Source organism: Myotis yumanensis, unplaced genomic scaffold (genome assembly GCF_028538775.1).
Source record: "Myotis yumanensis isolate MYYU_CA2020_CCGP unplaced genomic scaffold, mMyoYum1.0.hap1 SCAF_8, whole genome shotgun sequence".
Classification (NCBI taxonomy): domain Eukaryota; kingdom Metazoa; phylum Chordata; class Mammalia; order Chiroptera; family Vespertilionidae; genus Myotis; species Myotis yumanensis.
The window spans coordinates 55,501,619-55,526,767 of record NW_027223759.1 but is presented as its reverse complement, the minus strand read 5'-3'; the positions used below and the strand labels follow the sequence as shown (position 1 = coordinate 55,526,767).

The 25,149-nt window shown below is 45.2% G+C and overlaps 1 protein-coding gene across 7 annotated transcripts in view; it reads left to right on the top strand.

Moving 5' to 3' along the window:
- TANC1 (tetratricopeptide repeat, ankyrin repeat and coiled-coil containing 1) overlaps positions 1-25,149 on the top strand; it is a 239,471-nt gene that overhangs the window by 54,338 nt on the left and 159,984 nt on the right. For 5 of the 7 annotated variants that reach the window (XM_070422940.1, XM_070422937.1, XM_070422935.1 and 2 more), the window contains exons 1-2: positions 8,174-8,199; positions 8,463-8,601. The exons of 1 other annotated variant lie outside the window; for it this stretch is intronic. In XM_070422940.1, the coding sequence (XP_070279041.1) occupies positions 8,188-8,199; positions 8,463-8,601 (151 nt within the window). In that variant the 5' untranslated portion in view covers positions 8,174-8,187. Of the gene's footprint in view, positions 1-8,173; positions 8,200-8,462; positions 8,602-25,149 lie in introns of those variants that run through there. One more of the 7 variants, XM_070422939.1, reaches the window with a different exon arrangement.

The following is a 25,149-nucleotide window of genomic DNA, read 5'->3' as shown; positions in this document are numbered from 1 at the left end:
AAGGTTTCTGCTTTGCATGTTATTTTGAAGTGGCAGACAGTGTCGCCAGCTAGTTTTTAATGTCTGATTTTTAAAGATCTTGATAAAAATGTACATATAAATCTAGCTTTGTTAACAGGGCTTTAGAAGATGACTTGATTTCCTTGGGGAGGAGTATCTATATGGTTATTTTCATATTTGTAATTTCAGCAGTCATAGATGTTAGCTTGGAAATGGTTTATAAGAATCCTTGTGATTCCCCTCCACCCAGGGAAGGCACAGTTGTAGTCATTTCTCTGATAGTCCTCAGGTTTTACCTTAGAGCCTGTGAATGAGGGTGCCATGGCTTCAGCGTACCCTGTCAATATGGGGGTGTTGTCCTTAGGGAAAAGATATAGCCTATTTCTCTTGCTTTGTCAATGTTTTGTTGCCGGAGTTTAAATTTTCGATAGGGTAGGATCCAGATCTTGTGACTTACTTGTTCTGGCCAGGGGACCCTCGGCTTCTTGTGATCTGAGTCATTTCCTAGTGAGGCCCAATTTGGACCTGGAACTCCCTGCCCAGGGGTGGAGGACATGTGGAAGGGGCAGCAGACCTGGTATTTGCGGCTGGGAGGAAGTCCAGTGTGCCAGGAGGAAAGAGCGGGGGTTTAGTGCTAGTGCACTGGCACATGGGGCTCTGGGGTGACCCAGGGCATCGGAGTGGTCTGGCATGGGCACCCATGTGCCGTGACCTTTGGTGGCCATGTGGGTGCAGGGTAGACCTCCAGTCCCCTGCAGGATTGCCAAGAGAAGGCAGCACCTCAGCCCACAGGGACTTGCAGGTTATCAAGAGAGGGACTCAGGCACAGTTATCATAACTGAGTAAGAGGGTGAGTTAGCCTGTGGAATGCAGGAGAAAGAAATCAAGTCATTAGACAGAAGGTCAGGGCCTGTTAAGCAACCAGAGCAACTTGGCCTGAGTTGTTAAGTCTCTCTTCTAGAATTTCTCACTGGCTCGAGCCAGTGAGGGGAAGGTGGGGGCAAGGGTCAAGAGGCTTCAGCTGTAGGAGAGGAAGGGCTGCAGAAGCAGAACACAGCAGACCAGGCAGTCCTGAACTAACTGTAGAGAGCTTTCCAGCGCCCGAGTGGGTCACTGCACCTGTTTGTAAATGACTGGATCTTGGAGTGTAAGTGGCATAGTCACCAATGAGCTTAAAACAAGACAGAATTTCCTTTGGGAATCAGGAAATAGATTTCGTTTTTAGTTCAGTTTAGATTTTAAAAATCCAAGTATAAATCATAACGTCATATTATAGAACCACGAATTAAATTCATTAAAGTACAGTCTTTACTAAACCCAAAGCAAATCAAAACTTTTGCATGCTATTACTTATCAAGACATAAATATGAAGTTACCCAATATCATTTCTGAAGGATTGAAGTTATTTGAGGTTAGGTTGCTTTAGATCAAGGAAAAACTCATCCTAAACTTTGAGATTCAGATAGGCACACACAGAATTTATTCCTTGGTTCTATAACCCGTAGAGATTAGATTTTAAGATAAACAGAAGCTTGCCCTATTAATCACAGTATCTAACATTTAAACCGTTTTTTTTAGAAGTGGGTCTCTCGTTTTTAAATTTTATTGATATATTTTGAGAGAGAGAGAAAGAAATATCGATTTGTTGTTCCACTTATTTATGCATTCGTTAATGATTCTTGTATTTGCCCTGCCCGGGGATCGAACCTCTGCAACCTTGGTGTGTCAGGATGATGCTCTAACCATCTGAGCTACTGGGCCTGGGCTGAAACCTATTTAAAAATAATTTTTGAGTTTATTGGGGTGACATCCTATATAATAAAAGGGTAATATGCAAATTGACCAAACAGTGGAACGACCGGTTGCTGTGATGTGCACTAACCACCAGGGGGAAGACGCTTAATGCAGGAGCTGCCCCCTGGTGGTCAGTGCACTCCCACAGGGGGAGCGCCACTCAGCCACAAGCTGGCCTGATGGCTGACAAGCACAGTGGCCTGCCTCTGCAGCAGTGCTAAGGATGTCCCCTGAGGGCTCCCTAACTGCAAAAGGGCGCAGGCTGGGCTGAGGGACACCCCCCGCTCAGTGCATGAATGTCGTGCACCAGACCTCTAGTTGGTTAATAAAATGATACAGTTTTTAGGGGTATAGTTCTATAATACATCATCTGCACGTTGTATTGTGTGTTCACCACCCCAAGTCAAGTCTCCTTCCATCACCATTTATCCCCCTTTACTCTCCACTTACTCCCTCCACTCCCCTCTGGTAATCACCATACTGTGTCTGTCTAAGGTTTTTTTTCACACAGCCCCCTTATCCTCTTCCCTCTGACAGCTGTCAGTCTTTGTATCTATGAGTCTGTTTCTGTTTTGTTTGTTAGCTTATTTTGTTCATTAGATCCCACATATATGTGAAATTATATGGTACTTATCTTTCTCTGACTGGCTTATTTCACTTAGCATTGTTGCAAAGGGTGAGATTCCCCCCCCCCTTTTTTGCGGCCAAGTTGTATTCCCTTGCGTAAACGTACCCCGCCTTTTTTATCCACTCATCTACTGATGGGCACTTGCTGCTTCCATATCTTGGCTATTGTAAATAACGCTGCAATAACACAGGGATCCGTATATCCTTTTGAATCAGTGTTTCGGGTTTCTTTGGATATATTCTCAGAAGTGGAATTGCTGGGTCATAAGGCAGTTCCATTTTTAATGTTTTGAGGTTATTCTATGCTGCTTTCCACAGTGGCTTTCCAATCTGCATTCCCACCAATAGTGCACATTGAGGGTTCTCCACATTCTCACCAACACTTGGCGTTTGTTTAAACCTTTTTTTTTTGATTCCATAAGAAAGCAGGAAAACCAATACCTTTGGAGATTACAGAAATGCTCGGACTATTTTTAAAACACACTCATTTAAATGCCTCCCTCCCTAGGATCATCTGGCCTTAGGGGTTCTGGACAGATTGAACTGGCCCAGGGACAAGCCCATCAGTTGTGAGGTACGGCGATGGGGGCATGGTGTCCATACAAAGCTGCAGTCCCTCTGCTCAAGGAAGTTTCTAATCTGGTGAGGGGTTTTACTTACAAATCCCACAAGAAAGGGTGGATGAGAAGTGAGGAGTGTGTGAGGTTGGGAGTAGCTAGATGGTAGATTCCAGATCAAAATGGCAGTGTTGAGGGTTCTGTGCCTCCTTTTGAAAGTCTGTCCCTGTGTTCAGGGCTACTTGAGATCACATAGAGATAGTACATTGCAGTTGGATACAGTGCCCGCCCCCCCCCCCCCCCTTTTTTTTAAACACTTGGGTCTTAGGAACTGAGGTTGGCATTGTGGGCATATTCTCCCCATGGATATAGTGGCTGGGGACCCAGTAAAAGTGAAATAACCTTTCTTCGTGCCTGGGGTAATCTCAGAGCCACTAATTGTACTGTTTCGAAATGCTTTGTTTTTGGTGTCCCTGGACACTTTTGGGGATTGAAAGGCTATTTAAACTCTAACAGCCTGTAATCTATGGTTTCGGATTTATAAACTGCCTCCTGTCAGTCATAGCTTCTCAGGGCTGTCATTGTGTCTTGATCTAGCACTTGCTCTCCACCCTCTTAATTTACGGTGACCTGGGAAACCAAATATTTCCCTCCTGCTAGAGTTGTATCTAAAGGCGGAGTGAAATAGCTCTGGGGAGAGTCTGGGAAAGAGCTATTGGATGAAGCTTGCAAGAGATTGGGAAGCTCTCTTCTGACTGGTGCATGCATTCTGTCGCAGATTTTGGCAGCTGCAAAGACTAAATCTTGGTTCCCAGATGTTTTCTGGATAGTTGAGGTTGCTAGCTTATGACTGCTTTCTTCTCTCTTTCCTCCACTGATAGGCAGATCTTCTCTCCCACCCTTGCCAATTTTGAAATAGGAGGGAGAGGATGAAAGTTTTCTCAGGGAAAGTGAGAAGGTGAATGAAAGAAAAAGCTGTGACTGAGGCAGGGGCTTCAATTATCTGTCAACCACTGTTCTTGAAACCTAAGATGTACCTGAGCCCTGTGGAAGATACGGGGGGGATGATGGCGATCCTGCCTTCGTGAAGCTTCATGTTCTGTTGGGAGAGAGAACTAATAGACCTGAAACCCTCAGTTGAAAGTGGTAGAGACTTTTTGTGTTGGGCTTGAGTTCAGAGAAAGTGACGAGTCAGGAACGTGGAGCCAGCAGTGTGGGGCTCCAAGTGGTAGGTGGCCGTGCAGTCCAGTATCCATGGGAGAGACCAGATACATTGGGAGGCCAAGGAGGAGGGTGAGTTGATGAAACCCCAGTTAAGAAGTGGCAGCGGCGATGGAGAGATTTAGCAGGACATCTGGTAAGTCCATTTCAAAGGCAGAATTGATGAGGGTCCCAGACTATGTATCGTGTCTGTGCGCTTGGTTAAAATGCAGACTCTTGGGCTTTTCTTTAGTTTGGGGTGGTGCCCAGGAATAGTCCAGGTCTTTCTGGTACAGGTGGCAAAGGATGAGTAAGGCAAAGCTGATTAATTCCCCCAGGAGAGACAGAAATCGGAAGGAGGCACCCAAGGCGGACAGCCTGGTTTTTGTCACTGTATTACAGAGCAAATAGAGAGCAGGTAACTAAGAATTACTGAACACGGAAGCGAGAGCGAACGTAGCTCCTCAGCTGGAGATAGTGTTCCCGCAGGCAGTCCTCACCTTTCACCCAGGCTCTCTTTCTTGCCCGGTCACTGTCACATCAGAGAACATCATGATGCTAATAGAAATCAGGTTCCGGTTCAGCCCTCCGATGAGCCAGCGGTTTTATACCTAGGAGAGCTCTGTGCGTTGGGCATTGTAACACCAGGCAGAAATCCTATAATGAGTGTGTGCTTTGTCACATTTGGTGAACAAGAAAATACGGATTGCCAGTAAAAGAACACACAGAAGCTGCTAGTGCTGTTATTAGACCAACCAAGAGAAATCATAGTGGTAAATAGCTTAGTAGTTTCTTCGCATGTGAAAGCCATCATGTTACATCACTTCTCACGTAGTAAACACTCGACAAAGGAATGTTCTTTACAGATGAGTTTTGATACCTCTTGCCAACTCCATGATAGGGGCCAGCCAGCGCTTACTTAGGTAGCGAACAAGCCAGTCTGTCCCCACTCCTGTCTTTTCCCTCAGCAACGTGGGGGGTGGGGTGCACCTCCAGGCCTCACTTTGCCCCAGAGCCTCACCGGCAGGTTGTTTCTTCAGTTTCTTCCAGTTCTTCTCTCAATCCATTTGTATGTCTCCCATCCTCCCAAGAGAAAAAGGAAACCCCCGAGGAATAGGTCAGGGGCTATGCATCAGAATCAGCGGTCAGCCTTAAAAAAAAAAGTACAAACACCTGGGCCCCATGTCCAGAGATTGTTTTAACTCTTCTGGGCATCAGCATTGTTAAAGCTCCCCAGGAGATTCTGATGGGTGGTGAGGACCGAAGAAACACCTCAGGTAGCTGACAGAGGTAACAGTACAGGGTACTAGCAGTACACCCGTCTCAAGGAAAGTGAAAGCCTCGAGATTTGAAGTGGACATTGATATTTTTAAATAATGCTTTTGGCCACTCATGCCTCAAGTGTGAGCCAGATCCCCACAGAGTTCTCCTTCGAGCTACCTTCCTTCTTTATTGGAGCCTGCTTCCTACAAGCACCAGCATTCCAATGAAACAAAAACGAGAGCGTTCTTTTATTTGCTCTAGGATTTCTGGGATATTGTTTTCCACCCCGTCCGCACTGTTGAGGGTGACGGGAGCCCCCTGACGAACTCGGAGATGCAGCAGGTTGTGGCGGAGTGCCTCCTGCACGCCGTCTAACCTCTCCAGGCCTCGCTTTCTGGCGCAACAGCATCAGTGCTGGGGAGCCCTGTCCACCGGAGGACAGATGGTCACAGGGAATCGGTCACATGCTGCGGACCATGAATGCCTAGTCTTTGTTTTGTGGTCTGAGGAGGCTCAGTGTTACATTTTTAGGAGGATACTTGAGAGAGAAAAAAATTTTACTTCTATTGGATAAACAACTTTGAAGTCTCTCTGTTCATCCTTGAAAGAGAGGGATGACCAGGAGGTAAACCCTAATAATTCTTCTCAAAAACATTTTAAGGTTGTTTTTTTTTTCTTCTTGAGCCAATTGGAAATTAGATCTGAAAACAAAAAGCCCTTGAAGGTCTTCATTCAGTTAGTCTCTAAACTATGGTGTTTAGTTCCATAAAAATTCATTCAGCAAGTATGTTTTGTCATCTTTTGCATTTTACCTGAGACTGTTTTGTGGCCTAATGCTTCTTTGTCAAAACTTTCTTGGGCCCATGCTTTGGATCGTGTACTGAAAAGGCCTTGAACAGAGACATGTCAAAACCAAACGAGTAAAAAGTTGCATCTTTTTGCTAATTTAAAATAGATTCTGAAGGACAAAAAAAGGAAAACGCAAGTTACAGTTTCTCCCCTGCGTCCGGTCAGTGAGTGATGTCACTGTAGTTATAAGTAACTTCTCAAACACCACCCAGAGTTCCTCCGGTCCCCTTGACCTCCCTTTCTCCTTTCTGTAATTACCGAATACAGCCCTTAAAACCCATGTAGGACCAAACACAGAATGTAAGCTCTGTGATCTCATCCCCACAAAAACAGGCTGCAGGGACCGTCCTTGCAGGAAGCCGCCTCGCCTTGGGACCTCTGCAAGCCCGTAATTTACAGTGGTGCCTTTGCGGTCTTAAAATCAGAAAGCACGCATCCCCTGCCCTACATGCGCTGCTGTAGGTGGAGAAGGAGCCAGAGAGAAAGGATGTGTGAACATGACTTGTGTCACTCGTCTGTGGGTCCTCTGGGCAGAGGGTCTGTCTGGCAGCGGCCAGGTTGCGGCTGCGATGGATACCCTTTCCTAGTCTGCCCCTTGTGCTGGAACAAATGAGGAGCCCGCCTTCTCTGCTGAGGTGTGCTTTGTGGAAGGAGCTTGGCTGAGTGCTGGCGGCAGCTGGGAGACGGATGATTCCCTCCCTGGCTGCCAGGGCCCTCAGCACAGCGGCAGGTGATCCTTTTTATCAGCACAGGAGGACGCCTGGGATATCTGAGCTGCTATTCAGCAGGTGGTGCTGTCCTGTAGTGAAAGCTTCCACGCTGCCCTCGAGGCCAGCGAGCTGGCGAGGAAGGAGCCTGGGTGTGTGGGAAGCCTGGGCAGCATGAGGAGATGAGGCTTCTTGGACGAAACTTCACACCTTGGACTCGGGGGACCACCTGGCTCATGGCGGGGTCTCCTCTGCATCCTGCTTGAATGAGAGCTCCGCTGACTCTGAACTGGGGGGGGGACGGAACCCGTCCCAGGCATCACCTGGTCTCCTCCCAGAGCAAAGTGCCCCTCGTTCCTTCTCATCTTTGAAACCCTGGTGGGTAAGGGGGCGTGGCATCGGGAGCGCCTCATTAAACAGACTTAAAAGGGAGGAAGGGCCTCAGCCAGCCTCTGCATGCCAGGAACCTATTAGTGCTCAGGTGCCCTGCTAAGGGGGTTTGGTTGGCCCAAACCTGACCGCCCACGTTTTTGTCCTTTTTGGCAACGGAGCCCAGCCGCGGACTTGGGTGAGGGCTGGGTTGTCCGCGTGTCTGAGCATGGACAGCCCCCTTGCAAAGGGACTTTTCCCAGGGTTGGTGTGGCAGTATGTTTCCCAGGGAAAGACTGAGTCAGTCATGGGAAACCTCTGGTTGGAATTCTTTAGTCAACACACATGATGGGGCATCCGCCTCTACCTGGGATCAGAGCAGGAGGAAGGTGTAGGGGACAGCAGGTGAGACCAGCGCTTGAGAAACCGGTAGGAGGGGTGGTCAAGGCGGAAGGAAGCAAACGCTGGAACACAGGCCCCAGCCAGGTGCTCTGAGTGCAGGGGAAGGACTGGTGACACCCGAGCTGAGTGTGGGGGAGGGTAATCCCCAGGGTGGGAGGGAGGTGTTCAGGATGAGGGGACAGGGAGAGCTAAAGCGTGAAATTGGGGCGGGGGGAGGTGGAGGCGGTGTTCGGAAGTGGTGAGTGTAGAGAGCTGGGACCTGTGAGGAGGGAGGCAGGAGGAATGGGAAGGAGGCATTCTGGAGAACCTCAGAAACCCGAGTGTCAGAGGGGTTCTTGGCTCCTTATCTTAAACCTGAAACATCTCATTGTGTGCTGGGCTGTGAACCCACCGGCACCCCTTAAGGAGAAAAACCTGAGATGGTGGCGGAGGTGAGTGGGACCCTTCGGTGCCTTGCTCCAGGCCAGGGGCTTTCAGTGAAGGCCCCAGGCCACCTTGAACAGAAGGTTTCAGGAGTTTTCTCGGGTTTGCCGGCCCGTCACCCTGCTCTTCCCTTGGTGAGCAGTCCGTGGATAAGCTGCTGTCTCTCCTCTCCACCGTGGCTTCGTGGGGACTGTCAGGAGGATGTAGCTGGTGTTGCACACTCTGCCGCGTGTCTCAGTGTGAGTGTGCTGACAGGCTTTCTGTTTCCCAGTTTCCCAGCTCTCTGTGGCCGGCTTGTCCGGAGCAACTTGGCCGGTGCCCCAAGGAGACAGCGCCTCTCTGTTGTGAGCCAGCGGAGCCTGGGGTGAGGCGAGGTGAGGGGCCTGTACCGACAGACCAGCCTTTTACAGGTACGCTATTTTCTGAAAACTTTGAGGGCTTTGAGGGTAAACCTGGTTTTTATTCATACGAATTGAAGGATAATTTAAACACTGTCTGAGTTACGATGTTAAAGTCCTCTTGATAATATGGATGCTTCAGTCCATTCTTTTAAGACCTTTCTAGTTGTACTTAGCTGTGTCCACTTCAGGGCTTTTTGGTCTCTGTATAGTGTCTAGCACAGTCCTTTCCCACTGAAAACATTTCATGGGTGTTGAGTGAATGATTTACAATCTTTGGCCTACAGTTGGCATACATAGAAGCACAACTGATCAACCCTGTTCAGATTTTTAATACAATGGGGCCTTGACTTACGAGTGTCCCGACTAATGAGTTTTTTGAGATACCAGCTGTCTCTCTGCCGATTTTTTGCATTGAGTTGATAGAGTAATTTGAGTTAACGAGCTCCTTAACGAGCTCGGTCTTGGAACGAATTAAACTCGTAAATCAAAGCCCCACTGTACCGTCAGACTGGCTGTCCATTTTTTATCATTATCATTCTCCCATTCCCCATTCCCCGTGAGGAACTCTGTGAAGTTTAATTACGAGCCCCTCTTTGGCTACTGGGACACAAACAAGGGGACATTGACAACCCACCTTACCTCCCTGCGCTTCCCCGCTTGGCTTTTCAGGGTCACACCAGTTACAACGGGCACAGGTTCTGCCTCCCGCCTGTTTTGCAGGCCGTCCTGTAACTCATTCCGAGCTGTGTGGTCCCCTTCCCCCAGGTTTCAGGGAGGATTTCTGTTTGTGTGGCGTTAGGAACGTCAGGGCAGTTGCTGGCCTTCTGGCCTGTGGTTTTCCTGTACTGCAGCCCTACCTGTATGTTGCGAAACAGAAGTGCCTACTTCAAGGGATCTGGTCAGACTGGAGGTTCCTGGTGGGTCATTTTTGTTGTATTCATCTTTTATTTGCATTCCCTGTCTCCAATGTGTAGCCTGTAGTGGGGCTCAAATATTTTCTCCTTCCCCTAAGCCAGTGGTTCTCAACCTTGGCTGCACATTAGAATCACCTGGGAATCTTTTTAAAATCCTGATTTCTGGGCCTCATCCTCCGGGAATTCTGTTTCTTTGTTACTAATGTTGTGGCCCCACCCCATAACAAAGAAACAGAATTTCCGGAGGATGAGGCCCAGAAATCAGGATTTTAAAAAGATTCCCAGGTGATTCTAATGTGCAGCCAAGGTTGAGAACCACTCGGCCTAAGCAGACAGAGAATTGGCTGAGAGCAGTCTCCAGCCCCATCTTAAGTGAGCACAGCTTGGAGGACCGTCCTCCTGTATGCGCAGCTGCTTGCAGTCCAGGCAGTGGGGTAGGAATCCGAGGACAGAGTGGTTAATGCGGGGGGAGGAGGGGACGGCACTGAAAACCTCACTGGTCCTTTCTCTGTGGGTGTTAGAAATGCTCCTCCACAGGAGGTGGGGGTCAAGGTTAAAGCTGCTTCCAAACCTCTGAATTCTTGAGACGCCCATGTGATACGCAGGTGCACTCTGCCATGTGTCTGTTGTGGCTTGCTAGCAGGATTTCCTATTCTGCACTCACCCCTCCTGCCATGCCCTGTTCATCCATGAAGAACAGAGCAGCCACATTGCTCCCCAAAACTTTGGGGGTGGTCCTTCCAAAGGCAAAGCTTCTCCACAGGAGCCTGGCAAGGGCGTACATACCAGAATCTCCCCTGAAGCTTTAGAACTGGGGATACTGAGACGCGCCCAGGTGTGCCAAGTTGGAGTTTCAGGCGTGGAGAGGGAGTCCTTGCTGGGTAGGTTTGTTTCTTTTTAAAGCTCCTCAAAAGACGATGTGTGTAACTACTTGAAAAATATTTGTATGTGGAATAGACTTAAAAACAAAAACCTCTTTCTTAGCCTGAGCAGATGTTTGGGGGGGAATTATTTTTGAACTCTCCTAACTAGTTTCACCAGTTTATACTGCCAACCCAAACATTCCCTTGTTGTGCCATAATTTGCATCGCAGAACCATTTTATAACTTTAATTTAAAATTGCCTGTGACAACACTTTCTACGGTTGTAAGTATACAAGGACATTGAAGAACAATTTACTATATTTAACAAGAGCTTAGGTTTATTTAGAAATCCAGGTGGGAGTCTGCTCTCATGGAATTTTACCAAAGTATGCATAGATTTGCATACTGAAGCCAAAGCCTGTTGACCTGTGGTAACACAGTTCTGAAAGTAACATTGAAATAGCAATTTAAGTGTATTGCCCTTAGAGATTTTTTTGGCCAGGACATTTATTTAGTAAGTTATACTTTTTTTTTTCCCTTCTCTAGTTTTTTGGGTGGCAGAGAATTACCTAATTTTTCTTTTCTCCTTCCCTGGGACCAACTTTAAGTAGGTAGGAGCTTACTAGGAAAGATAACTTTAAATGGTTTTTAACTAGGTCCCTTTCTATGAAAGAAAATCTTACAACCCATTCTTGGGTGAGGTTTTAATAATATGATGGGTTTAATGGAAAATGGGGAGTTTCTATTTTGAAATCACAGAATTTTGCCATTGAGGAGGCACCTTACAGAAGACCTATCATCTGGTTTCTATGGCTGAACGTCATGGAAACTGCTCTTGTGAAGGTCACAGTTGGCCTCTGATAGGACTCTTAACATGCCTTTCCTGCAGCACTCCTCATTTGCAACTTTCTCCTCTGGGTTCCTGTGCACCATTCTTGACTGCTTTTTTTTCCCTTTCATTTCTTGCTAGGTCCTGCTGTGTCTGCCTTTACATATTCCCCTTGCCTGGGCTTTCATCCTTGGTGGTTTTCTTTAGTCTGCTCAGCCTCTTTGGGGGACCTCAGGGTTCCCATGACTTCAACTGCCACCCACATGTTAATGGCCCTCAAGTCTCTCTCTGATTCACCCTCATCTCAAGCAGTCTTTTAGGGATTTCTACTTGGATGACTCATATGTTCTCTTAACTTGTGATATCCAAACTGAATAATTTATCGTCTAATTATTGCCTGTCTCCTGACCTATAACCCCCACCCCCCCTTCCCCCAATCCCCTCATCCCCATGCTTCTGTCTGCTTTCCCACTTGGGTCATTGGCACTATTCAAGCCAGAAGTGTGACTCATCCTTCACCCTCCCCCAGTCAGCCCCATATTTTAATTGGCGATTCAGGCCTATCATTTTGATGTCCCAAATAAGAGAGGGAAAGGCCATTCCACTGACATTTTATTATTATGGGCTTTAGAGGTTGTACTTGGGCCTATAGCAGCAACTCTAATAACATGAGACAATTTTGACTATTTATGTAGTTTATATTTCATGCTAAGCATAGTCCCAGGTACTTCTCACGAGTTTATCTCTAATACTCACAATGGTTCTGTGGTATATTATCTCTGTTATAAACAAGGAATTTAAGCTTCACAGAGATTAAGTTATAGCCCAGGATCGAAGGGCATGTAAAGCACAGTGGAGGATTTGGGGATTTTAAACCTATGGGCTGGTCTCCCTGACTCCAGAGCCTTCGCCATCAGGAACTGCGTTGTTTTAGACTGGTGAGTAGGTTGACTTTGTTGAGGGCAGGAGCTGAGTCTTATTCATATTGGTAGTGTGTCACTATATTTTTTTTCTCACATAGGACGTGCTAACGACAAGACCCTTAATGGCAAAGCCATGATCCGTGTCTTCATCCGGGTTCCATCTCTGGCTCTATTAGCTGAGTGTTAGCTGTGCTGCTTGAGATTAGGGTGGTGGGATCATTCTGCTGTGTCCTCAGAGGGGTTTTTATGAGAATCAGAAGGGATGGCATAAGGCAGTGGTCGGCAAACCGCAGCTCGCGAGCCACATGTGGCTCTTTGGCCCCTTGAGTGTGGCTCTTCCACAAAATACCACGTGCGGGTGCGCATGTACAGTGCGATTGAAACTTCGTGGCCCATGCGCAGAAGTCGGTTTTCGGAAAGGAGGTAGACGAAACAAGTATACAAGGCGAGTGTGGATGGAAGAGTTGGAAGGGGTTGACCTCAGCGAACGTACCTCAATCAGATTGAGGACGTTTTTAGCAAAGGCCAGCTTAGGAGTACCCTAATTAAGTTAATAACAATGTATCTACCTATATAGTTTAAAAAATTTGGCTCTCAAAAGAAATTTCAATCGTTGTACTGTTGATATTTGGCTCTGTTGACTAATGAGTTTGCCGACCACTGGCATAAGGGAAAGTGCTTTAAAATTCAGGGATATCGCCGAAACCGGTTTGGCTCAGTGGATGGAGCGTCGGCCTGCGGACTGAAGGGTCCCGGGTTCGATTCCGGTCAAGGGCATGTACCTTGGTTGTGGGCACATCCCCAGTAGGAGATGTGCAGGAGGCAGCTGATCGGTGTTTCTCATCGATGTTTCTAACTCTCTATCTCTCTCCCTTCTTCTCTGTAAAAAATCAATAAAATATATTTAAAAAAAAAATAAAAATAAATAAAATTCAGGGACATCTTTGGGAAGTTCTTTTTCATTGTGGAAGTCAGTCATTGGCCCACTCAGGTGCGCCTCTCTGAAAGGTGGCCCAGAGGATTCGTGTTTTGTTCTCTCATAGGTCTCTCCTTGTGTCCCATCCTGAGAAGAAAACGCTGTTTGCTTTCCTTCATAGCTCTCCCCTTCTATCATATTGTGGTAACAAAGTTTATCTGAGGAGAGGGTCCCCTTTAATGAATACATAAAACCAATTTGTCATTGTGGAATTTAGAAATCATTTAACCATTCTGCATCTATATTTTTATTTTATTTATTGTTTAACAGAATTGCCCTGTAAAATTTGGGGTAATGTGTATTTTATAGGGTTGTTTTAACTGCAGAGTGACAGAGATAATGATGATGGCAGGTCCTTGGAGAGGAGTAGCTTTTACTGCCCACATTTAGTTATCGCAGGCCTACACTTTCAGATCTGAAAAGGCTTAAGCCAGCCTCTGAAGACAGAATTCAGGAAGAACTCCTGTGTGATGCGAAGGGAGGGAGGAGGGTCTGAAGCAGGAGTGGCATCGTCATCAGCTGGGACTTGTGAGAAATATAGAGTCACACATAAAGTCTCCATCCCACACCTGAAACTCAGAGACTCTTAAAAAGCCCCACAGATGACTCTGATGCACTGTATCTGGGCTGACGTTAGAGAAACCAGGCTGCGGGCTTTGGAGCAGTCCCGTGGGATAGTGAGGGCCTCCCCTGGATGGTGGGAGGGGGTGGAGAGGAGATGGATTTGGTGGGACTTAGTAACTCGATTGACATTTATCAGACAAGGACGGAGGCCGTGAGGATATAGAGGCACAGGCTGGTGAGTGGGTTTTGGAGGTTGGGAGACGAGGAAGATGAGCTGAGTTTTGGATGTTGAGTTTGTGTTGCTGGGGTTGATGCCAGCAAGCTGGGAATAAGTGCTGTCACGGTAGCACAGGTGAAACAACGGGGAAGCAGATCTTTGAGCGGCCTCATAGAGCTGGCAGTTGAAAACATGGTGTTAAGATCTTTTTTTGTTTTGTTTGTTTGTTTTTTCAAGGAAGGGGTAGAGAGAAGAGAGTTGGTTTGGAATTGGGTATTTGAGCTTATGGCATCCAGTTTCTCTTTCAGAAGGCTAGGAATAAATGTTAGGAGTACATGGTGATACAGTTTTAAATAAAACCAAATGATCGCAATAACGTTGGAGTTTTGTCATAATGCTGTCCGTAGGCCCCATGCTGGCGCAGTAGAAACTGGTCTTACGCATCATTTCATCTTGGGAGCCAAGGTCTGTGTGCCCAGGTTGGAGTTCTAGTGTCTTTCTCCAAGAGAGGAAGTGGAGTGCAGTGGTCAGGGTGCAGGTGGCCAGGGCAGGCTGCTGGGTTTCTCTAAGTCTCAATTTCTTGACCTCTGTCAGTGAGGACAACTATAGTTCCTACCCCCTTCTTGTTGTGAGGACTAAACAAGCTACTTCATAGGGAAAAACTTGGCAGTGCCTGCCACAGGGTCGTTTGTCTCCACCTCTATTGGTACTTCCGTGGTGGTTTGTTGGACTGGTGAGGTAAATTTAGGCCTTCGATTTGTAGCAGATTTACAGTATTGAGAGGAGGTAATTTTCAGAAGTCATAATATAACTCTGAGTTGGAGATGCAATGTCTTTGTGGTTTTCAGTGAATTATCAGTCCATTGCAATATGGCCTTCGTTCCGTTTGTGAGAAGGCATAAAAGAAGTTGGCTTGGGAAGTTTGAGTGCATAAAAACAAGGACCAGATCTTTAAAAGCTTTTATTTTATATCCAGCTTTGTTGCAAACTCACATATCCTGTTGTACTAGAAAGATGTTTCATTGAGACCATGAAAACAGTACATCTGTGCGACATCTTCATTAGCTCTCGAACAACTTCACATCCATTGTTTCTGATTCAAAGGCATTCAAGAAACATGTGTTCCTGTTTTCCACTGGGTTTTAATTGGTCCCCCCCCCCCCCCCCCCCCCCCCGCTGCCCCCTAAACGGAGGCATTTGGACCACACACTCATTTAGAAAATAACTTGGTAATTGTGCTACATGTATGTGTACTAGGACCCTTCTCCGTTTGGAGACTGTAGCTTCCGAAACTCGCCACCCCACCACCCCACCCCCAACCTGGAAGAAAAGTGGCCTGTATGCACTTGTCCGTGCACGTGAGGTTTCTGTGCCGTTTCACAATGCCCATGCTGTTCCTCAGGGCTGAGCCGTGTCTCATGCCGCCTGTGTGTGTTAAGAGAAGTGGTGACAGAGTCCATGATCAAAGGTTTCACTGCAGACTTACTAAGGACTTTAATTGAGCCTTTCACTGGGTTTTACAGAACAGACATCTGATGTTCATATATGGCCTGTCACATAGCTTCTGGTGTAAACCTTGAATGTCATAGGTTTGATTAAAATTTGATGGGACTCCTAAAAAAGTAACATCTGTAACCCCAATACCTAGGAATTAGCCTGTAATTTAACATTTAGCAGAAGTGCTTTTTGCTGTTGGGCCGGGCTTGGATGCCTTCAGGTGAGTACAGAGCGACCTTCCCGGCTTTTCTAGAACCACACAAGGCTCACATCTTTCTGGGAAGTTTGGCTGCTGCCACAGCTGAGACAATGAGCCAGACTTAGGTCATTTTATGAGTCTAGAAAAAGTCTTATGCTCTTGCAGCTGTTGTTGTAGGCCCTGACCATGAAAACAAAACCCGTCTCGGTTACCCAGGATCCATGGGAAATTGGCAGTGGCCCAATGTAAGTTCATGTATTTTGGACTCTGAATTATATTTATAAATCAGGGCATCCCCGGATTTAGGGCAGGCAGCTGGGAAACGGCCTGACTGTACGAGAGGCCGTGGGGGTGGGAGAGGCCAGGCCTTGGGTACCACCCTCGTTAGGAAAGTCCGATCCAAGTAATTGCTCGATCTTAAATGTTTTTAAAATAGATAAGGAGAGCATCCCAGAAAGCAGAAAAACCAATATAAAATATACCTGTCCCAAATATTTAACCTGGCTTTCCTGTTTTTATATATTGTCTCCCTGTAAATTTCCACAGGTCTTTCTCCTTCAAAACCAGGCTCATTACTGTCGGTGAGTTTGTAATTGGCCGTGATGGACTTTCTGGTTAAATAGAGCTTTTACAGACTATTCTGAAAACTAATCATAGGGCTTGGCATGGGCTTGCTAGGAGTGGTGCATATGTGGAATACTCAATCCTGCTAATGTTTGCCAATCAGTAGATTACTGTTTAGTGCTCTGAATGTCAGTGGTTCCGTGAAGGGGATAAAACTGAGCTACTGTTTCTTTAGAAGCACGAGTTATTAGCCGAGCTCTTGGCAGGTCTGAGTAATCGTTCCAGTGAGTCTGACTCTGATTCTCTGGGGCAGGGACCCTCCCCCTGGGGACCACTGATGGACTTCATTGGATGGATGTGAATTTGGATGGGTGGAAAAGATTTTACATCTTCCTTTTCACTAACCTCTCACCAAAATGTGGCCTTTCCTTCAGTCCTGAAAGTGGGCAGCAAAACATGTACTATCAGTAGCACCCGGGGCTTGGGCACACAGAAATGAGATTTTTGTACCACATTATTGGAGGTAGTTTAAACTATCACTTAGGCCTATCACAGCCTGGAAAACCACAGTAGCTGTTAGACCTGCAGCTGCATCTTGTATTTTGTGCGTTAAGAAGCACACATTACTATTATCACAGATTTGCTTTTTAAGTAGTATTTTGATATCTGTGTTTCAATGTAATTCATTTTTTTTTTTGGTATTCATATTTTTAATGTCAAAATCATTTCTAAGCATTCTGACTAGAGGGTCTAGGTTGCTGAAGCAGTTAAAAGGCTGCAAACTCTTGCCTTGAATGGCACTCTTGTATCTTTGTCATCATGCTCTGAGACTGGTTTTGTTAACTTAAAAAATAAGTAAAGTCTTAGCATACTTAGCTTTTGTTTCCTGGCATAACTTGTCTTTGACTTTTATCATCTGGAGCTCTGGTAATCCCCACTTTGGGGCGATGAGAGCGAATGAAAAAATAAAGCCATTGTCCATTCCCATGCGACCTTTCTCACAGGCCCCGGTGGCAGTCCCCTTTAACTCTGCTTACTGCCACCAAATGTGTATGGCCGGGAATTGTTTCCCTTACAAACTTGGGATAAAAACAGTGATGTGTGCGTTATTTGCTGTAGCCATGTGAAGAGAGGATGCTGTGTGGCATGTATAAATTTGATTCAGCTCTTCACAGCAGGCATACCCTAATTTATATGTAAAATTCGATGTCTAAGGTTAAAACTTTATTACATCTATTGATTGTGTGAAACTGCCCAGGGAAAGAAAGTTTGGGCACCAGGCCATTCCTTGCCCCATCCCATCACCTTTTAACAAGGTTCATGCAATTCATTCAGTAAGAAACGGGCAGAAGAGGGCAGTTTTTTGAGCTCCTCTTGAATAACAGAGTTCCTACCTTCTGGGTAAGTGTTAGGATTAGGGGAAGCATTGCTCATTTGAGACATAGGTCTCTGCCCCAAATGATCTTCCCCATGGGCAGTATGGCACACCTCCCAGTCTTCTGGCAGTGAGCTCAGGAAGGGTTTGCTCATTCTAGAATGTATTTTGTTGCATGGTGCCTCTAGGCCACACACTGACAACTATGTGGTTTGAAAGAACTCTGATAAGTTGTATGCTAGGAGAACTTAAGAAACTGAACAGCAGGTGTCTCTCAATAGAGGTAAATTCTCTTTTTAAGGATAGATTTGAGGCATGGGATGCTGTTCAGGGATAGTGTATGTGTGTCCAAAGATGATTTTTTCCCCTACATGGAGGTTTTGTCTGTGATCACCTCACCAGGCCCCTGGGAGCTAGTCTCTTTCATTTTTATCCAAAAAAAAAGGAGGCATGGGGATAGGGATTGCATGGTTAGGCTCTGGAGCCAGACTACCTTGATGGGCACCCCAGGCTCTGCCCCTATGAGCTGTGCTATGTGACCCTGGGCGTGTCACTAGCCTCTCTGTGACTTTGTAGAATGGAGATATTTATAGTACTGTACCTTCTGCAAAGGATTAAATGACTATATATACATATAATGCTTAGAGTAGAGCCTGGAATATAGTTAGTAAGTAGTAAGTTAAGTGATGGTGGCCACACATTAGAATCACCTGGGGAGTTAAGAAACAAAACAGAAAGCCTGCATGGGTATGGAGAACTCCCATCCTAATGAAATTAGGGCCCGGGGAGGCTGTAACCTGTTCAGAGCCTCGTGGGGAGTCGCTGACAGCAGTGGAGGAGGGGTTTGATGTCTTGTATTTGGGCTTTAAGTGAAAGATCTGTCTGTCAGCTACAGAAGCAGGAGTTCTCTCGGTAATGAATAGCTGCCTTTCACCGGGCATCTTTGAAGTCGTCTGACCTTTTTCACTTTGAGGCCAGATGCAGTGCAATTTTAAAAATTTAATTTCTTCATATTTATAATACCAGACGTCATTCAGCTGGCATTGATTGACCGAGGGCCTTTTAACACTTTTTGAAAAATAGACTTTCTGACATGTCCTCAAGGTCTCTTCTCCTCTCAGTCGAAAGGCCTCTCGCCCGGCCATAGATTCCTCCGGGGGCTCTTTTTTTCCAACTGTGGCGATGGTTTACCTGCTCTTGTAATTACGGTGGTTTTATGAGCAAGAAATAGTTTCTCCCTTAAAATATAACACCTACAGGGGGAAGAGATCTGAAATTGTCCAGTCAAGTAGCAGAGGGAGCAGTGTTCCCATTAGAAGTGTCTGTGGAAGGCAAAGCTGCTTGCCCAAAGCATTTTTTTTTTTTTTTTTTTTTTTTTTAGTAAAGCCTCCTCCTACCTCCATTCGGGGAGTTATAATTGATACACAGCAAGAAAGTGGTCAGTGTGAGTTAGAAATCAGAGCTCTATTGTATGATACAAGCGGAAAATTCAACAGGAAGGAGAAGGGAAAAGAGAAGAGCATATCAAGTGTGGTGGTTATGGAGCTCAGAGCCATAATGAAGGTTGGGACTTGGGTCTCCAGTTGTTGTAAACCTGACGCTGAGGAGCACCCTGAGGCCCTAGTCATGCCCTCCACAGAGCTCTGTGGGAGAGGATGGGACCACATTCAGAGACGGTGGTTCATCTCCAAACCGGAGGTGACACTCCATGAGCTTTTGGCCGTATGGCCCCCAGGGCCCAGAGTTGATGTTGGCTTTCTCTCAGCTTTCCGGGGCTGGATCCATAACAACTACAGTGTCACCCCCAAGCAGAAGCCACCTTGTTTTTGAGGCTAGTATTCTGTGCTCTCCTGATCATCTCTCTGTTCCCCTCTCCCCCAGGTTCATCAAGGACTTTCAAGCCAGCCTGGGGTTCAAGTCCGAGCTCCTCCTCTGTTCATTGTGTGACCTTGGGAGAGTTGTCAATCTCTCTAAACTTATCTTATTTATGAAAAGAGTATTTTATAGATGATATTTTGAGGATAAAATGAGATTATATATGTATGTAAAACTCTTCATCTTACCTGACATGTAAATGAACACTAGTTAAGAGGATAGTGGTTGATATCCCAAATCCTGCCTCCTGCATTAGCATCTGAATGATCCTTCCCCAATCAAGAATAAAGTTTCTTGACTTCTTTGCTTCTAACAACCCTCACTTGAGGACATTCTACTTTACCAAACCATGGTATTAGCTATCGTGTGGACTTTGTCATTTTCCGGAATTGTTCCACATCCAAAATTCTAAAGTTCGTTAAAAAGGACCAGACTTTTCCATCCACTACCCTGACTGTGTTTGCTCTTTGATATCTTTAGGATACCATCTCTGTTCTCTCTGACTGTCATACCTCTGAAGGGCCGCGCTCTCTTCCTGTTCAGCTTTGATTCCTTGTGCTGTTCATCATGTATAAGCCACATAATTTTGACCATAAACTTGAAAATTAGTACTTGGTATCAGAAGAATTCTTAAACTATTAGCCCAACCCATTGTAGGAGAGAATTGTCGTTGGTTTTGATTTACCCTTCATAACAACCCTGCTACTCATTCATTTAAAGTTTCTTTGTTTACTTATTTACTTATTTATTTCTTTTAGTATTTGTTGTATCTTATAAGGTGCTTTGCTAGGTGCTATAGGGATTTATAGAGTTCAACATTTTTCTCTGTGATTCTAATTGGTAACCATGTATCCGTATGAAGTGGAATGTGGTATTAAAGACATCTTTTGACCACCATGGCCTGTGAAGGCTTTATGGAGAAGGCAGTATTAGAGGTTGGTTTTCCAAATTCCTTCACAATATACAAAAAGGGCTCTTGTAGCCAGAAGGAAGTATATTCTTCATATTTTCCTCCAAAAGTGAAATTTCCTTTTCGCCAGATAGTATTTCAAAATGAGACCGTCTCTAAACAAACTTGGGTATAGTCATTTTCCAGAAACTTGAAAGACCAGCTTAGGGGAGTCAGATAAACCTCATCTGAGGATATGTTTTAATTGACTTTTAGAGAGAGAGAGGAAGGAAGAGAGAAAGAGTGAGAAACATTGATGTGAGAGAGAAACATCAGTTATCTCCCATACGTGCCTCGACCGGGGGATTGAACCTGCCTGGAATGTAGGTATATGCCCTGACTGGGAATCAAACCCTCGACATTGGGTGTGCAGGGCGATGCTCCAACAAACTGAACTACCTGGCCAGGGCATGAGTCGGATATTTTAAAACACTCTTCCTAAAAGAATTTGTGTATCTTCCTAGAGAATATCTTAAATATAGGTTGAAAGTGGTTTTAATCTAATAGGAAGTTTCCACTTAATTTTGTACATCAGAACTTAAACATTTAAGTTCAGTCTTCCTGCCCCAAATAGTGTTAAATTTACATCACTTGTGACTGTCAATTGACTATGCTTTTAATAACTCACATTCACATCTGAAGTCATTTTGCCTAAGGCAAACCTAACTATAAAGAAAAGAACAGTAGAATGAGAGGTACAATTTGTAGAATGGGTTTGAATAAAGACCAAATGGTTGGGCCTATGTGTCTTAGGGAATAAATTATAGCCTAATGATACCATATTTCCCAACTACACAAGTTAAGCAAAACCAAAGGCTGATTCTTTGCTTATTATCACGATTGCTTTCTGGTTGCTTGATCAATAGTCCACTCTCCTCTCCCACAGCTTTTCTAGACAAAGCAGCTGAATCTTAGAGAAATTCAGTGACCGATTCCCAGTCATAATGCTAAGGCCAGGGCTGTTGGACTAGGTTTGTTGATTCCTAGACTTTTTCCACCATAGGGGAAAAAATGTGAGCAAGACCTCCTGGAATTTCAAGTATTCATCAAGAGTTGGTTTTTCCCAGCCTCTTGGGATCTCTAAAAGAATGTTGAGATATGGCTCTTGCTTTCAGGAAGCTTCTAGAATGCAGTTTCCCGTGAATTTCCACCCACCAGCCAGTGCCCCCTTTGACAGCATCCCTTCTCCACTTTCCAATGTGATCTCTATTCTGCTTTGTTTTCTATTATTTGCTCTTTTCTGTATTATTTATCTTGTAGGTTGCTTCAACCCCCACTGCCACCACCTATTTCCTTTCTTTTGAGAAACACTAAAGGTTGCTAATGCAAAGAATAGTTCTGAAGGTAGATACAGAAGACAAGAAAGACTATTTAGATGTCTCATACTTTACTTACTGTGTTGAGAAAAAAAAATGTCAAGTCCCTAAAATTGAGGATTTTTTTTAAAAATATTTTATTGATTTTTTACAGAGAGTAAGGGAGAGAGCTAGAGAGTTAGAAATATCGATGAGAGAGAAACATCGATCAGCCGCCTCCTGCACATCTCCCACTGGGGATGTGCCCGCAACCCAGGTACATGCCCTTGACCAGAATCGAACCTGGGACCTTTCAGTCCGCAGGCCGACGCTCTATCCACTGAGCCAAACCGGTTTCCGCAATTGAGGATGTTTTTGATGCCTCTTCCTTCTCTGGAAAAAAAAAATTCTTTAAAATTATGTTCATCTTGTCCTAGCCAGTTTGACTCAGTGGATAGAGTGTCAACCCTTGGACTGAAGGGTCCCAGGTTTTTTTTTGTTTGTTTTATTTTTTATTTTTTTTAGAATTTTTTTTTAATTTATCTTATTGATTTTTTACAGAGAGGAAGGGAGAGAGAGATGGTTAGAAACATCGATGAGAGAGAAACATCGACCAGCTGCCTCCCGCACATCTCCCACTGGGGATGTGCCCGAAACCCAGGCACATGCCCTTGATCGGAATCGAACCTGGGACCTTTCAGTCCGCAGGCCGATGCTCTATCCACTGAGCCAAACTGGCTTCGGCTGAAGGGTCCCAGGTTTGATCCGGTCAAGGGCACGTACCTGGTTTGTAGGCTCAATCCCCTGTCCTGGTAGAGCTGACTTCAGGAGATAACCAATCGATGTGTCTCTCTCACATAGATGTTTCTTTGTTTCTCTCTCTCTCTCTCTCTCTCTCTCTCTCTCTCTCTTCTTCTTCTTCCTCCTCCTCCTTCTCCTCCTCCTCCTCCTTCTCCTCCTCCTCCTCCTCCTCCTCCTCCTCCTCCTCCTCCTTCCTCCTCCTCTTCCTCCTCCTCCTCCTCCTTCTCCCCCTCCTTCCTTTCCACTCTCTCTAAAAAGAAGAAAAATAATTGGATGATTAACAACAACAAAAACTATGTACATCTTAGTTCCCAATGTTTTCACTTGTAAATATTGCTACTCTGGCTTTGATTTATTTAGACAAAACAAGAGAGACCCTTCAGAGACGGCTTTGCTCTGAGGCCAGATGGATAGTTTGGTGGGAGAAGCTCTTTCAGCTGGAGTGTGCATAAAGGAAGTGTTTATTCAGGATAACTGGGTAAGAAGATCTTATTCTTACCGTGAGTTTTAAGGTTGATTCAGGTGTGGGCATGAAGGGATTTTACGAAAGGCAGCATGTTCCTCCTTCATATCCCACTGCCTGATGTCACAAGGATTTATCTGAGGTTCCTTGCATTCCTTGTGAATGAGAATATATAGGAATGTTCTTCGTAACTTATAAACTCTGATAAGTGTTGCTTAATTGCTTGGTTTGGAAGAAATCTCTCATCTGTGTTCATTGTGCCTCGTTAAATCTGTCAACAAATATTGAAAACAGTGGGTGCAAAGCCTGTGTTCTGCCTTCCGTTTGTATCTATTAACCAATAAACATAGTCCCTACCCTCAGCTCAGAGGTTCAACTTGGAATTGTATAAACAGGCAGGATGGCAGTCTAGGGGAGGAAAATTTTTAATGCTTTTGCTAGTCTGTGATTTCAGACAAGTTGGTCATGGTAACACTAACTGCCATTATTATTACTTATAGAATAAATAGAGTTTGGCTTGCATTGAATTCATCCCACTGTTTTATTGAGGCTAATTTTTATTATATTTTATAGTAGAGGCCCGATGTATGAAAAATCGTGCAAGAGTAGGCCTTCCTTCCCCCGGGTGCCGGCACCGGCTTCCCTCTGGCACCCGAGACCCGAGCTTCCCTCCTCTGGCTATCGGCAGGCACCCGGGGCCTGAGCTGGCTTCCCTCGGGCCACCCGCAGGCACCTGGGACCCGGGCTGGCTTCTCTCCGGCCCTGGCTTCGTCAGGAAGGATGTCCGGAAGATGTCTGGTCTAATTAGCATATTACCCTTTTAATATTATAGATATCATGGTAATCACTGTGTAGAATGCTAACACATAGGCACATGGAACATTGTGCCTATCCCCAAAGACTTTATGCGTTAAAGAAGAAATCCAAGAAGGGAAAGTAAGCTTGATAGTTGATTTAACTTCTGGGGCTTTTAAAAGGAAGACTTGTGGCATTTGGGAAAGTTAGATGTTGCATGATAGTAGAGAAATAAGGAAATAGGGTGACTTCAGATCATTGGTCTTCAAAGGGTAATGGCATGTTCTCACATTTCACTTTATTTTAAATGAATATTATAGGAAATTCTCTCCCATTGGTTAATTTCAGTTGTTGGGACCTAGAGGCTGGTTGTTCCTCTCTTTCTCAAAAGTGTATAACTTACAGAAATGACAGCTGAAGTTCTCTGTTTTTTTTTCAAATATTTTAAGTATTCAAATCCAATCATATATTTATATTACTTGCTATCCTAGAAACTAAGGTTTTATGGGTAGAAACAGAGGAATTCTATTTGGCCAGCATTTATTTGAGGTAGGCCTGTGTATTTTGGTCCATACTGTAGTTAAAGTGAAAAAGGATACTATTTTTTACGTTTTATCCTATAATGCTTGTCTGTAAGTGCTTCCTGACCCCATGTATTGTCCTCAAGCAGCAACTCGATAGCTTCTGGCCACTCCTTTTCAGTGTGTTAGGCTTGTCATTTAATCAGTTGGGTCTGAATTACTGTGTCTGGAAGGCTGGTTTGCATCATTTCTATTTGGCTGACTTCTGTGGCAGGACATTGTTCTCCCTTTTTAGGGGAAAATGATAGTAGTTGACGTTGCTGTGGAAGGGATGTGTGTGATGATGCAGAAGGTGTCATTCAGGGAGAGCCTGCCGGCTGCCTTCATGACTGCTTCATGGTGGCATTTCCATTCAAGAATCTACCACTGCCTTCCTGTTGGTATTCATACTGGGGTCAGAAACTCAATATTCTCCCATAGTTGGTACTTTGCAAAGTGACTTGCTTTAACAGAACTCATGAGAGCTTTTGTTTAAAGTCAGGACATCCATTTATTTATTCCCAGAATGTCTGTCATCAGGCCAGGCAGTTGTGTGGGGTTGACTGGACCAGCACACTCCCCACTGTTGTTAGGCTGAAAAGGAGCCAAATTATGAGGCGCTTCTCAGTGAACAGTATCAGGGCAAGGGAAAGTAGCTGTGTGATGCCAGTGTTTAATAGCACTGGGCTCTGCAAGCCTGATGGGTCCCCTTCCAGAATCTGATGTGGGGTGTGTGCTTATAAGGACATAGTGTGTGTTTATAAGTGTCAGATGGGCTTCTCTGGACTCTATACCGCCATTGTTGGCCCTTCCAGCCCGTTACTATAGTTGCTCTCTCTGACCCCACACCCCCTTCAGGTGGGCACAGTCTTTAGGTACGTTGATGGAATCAAGTTTC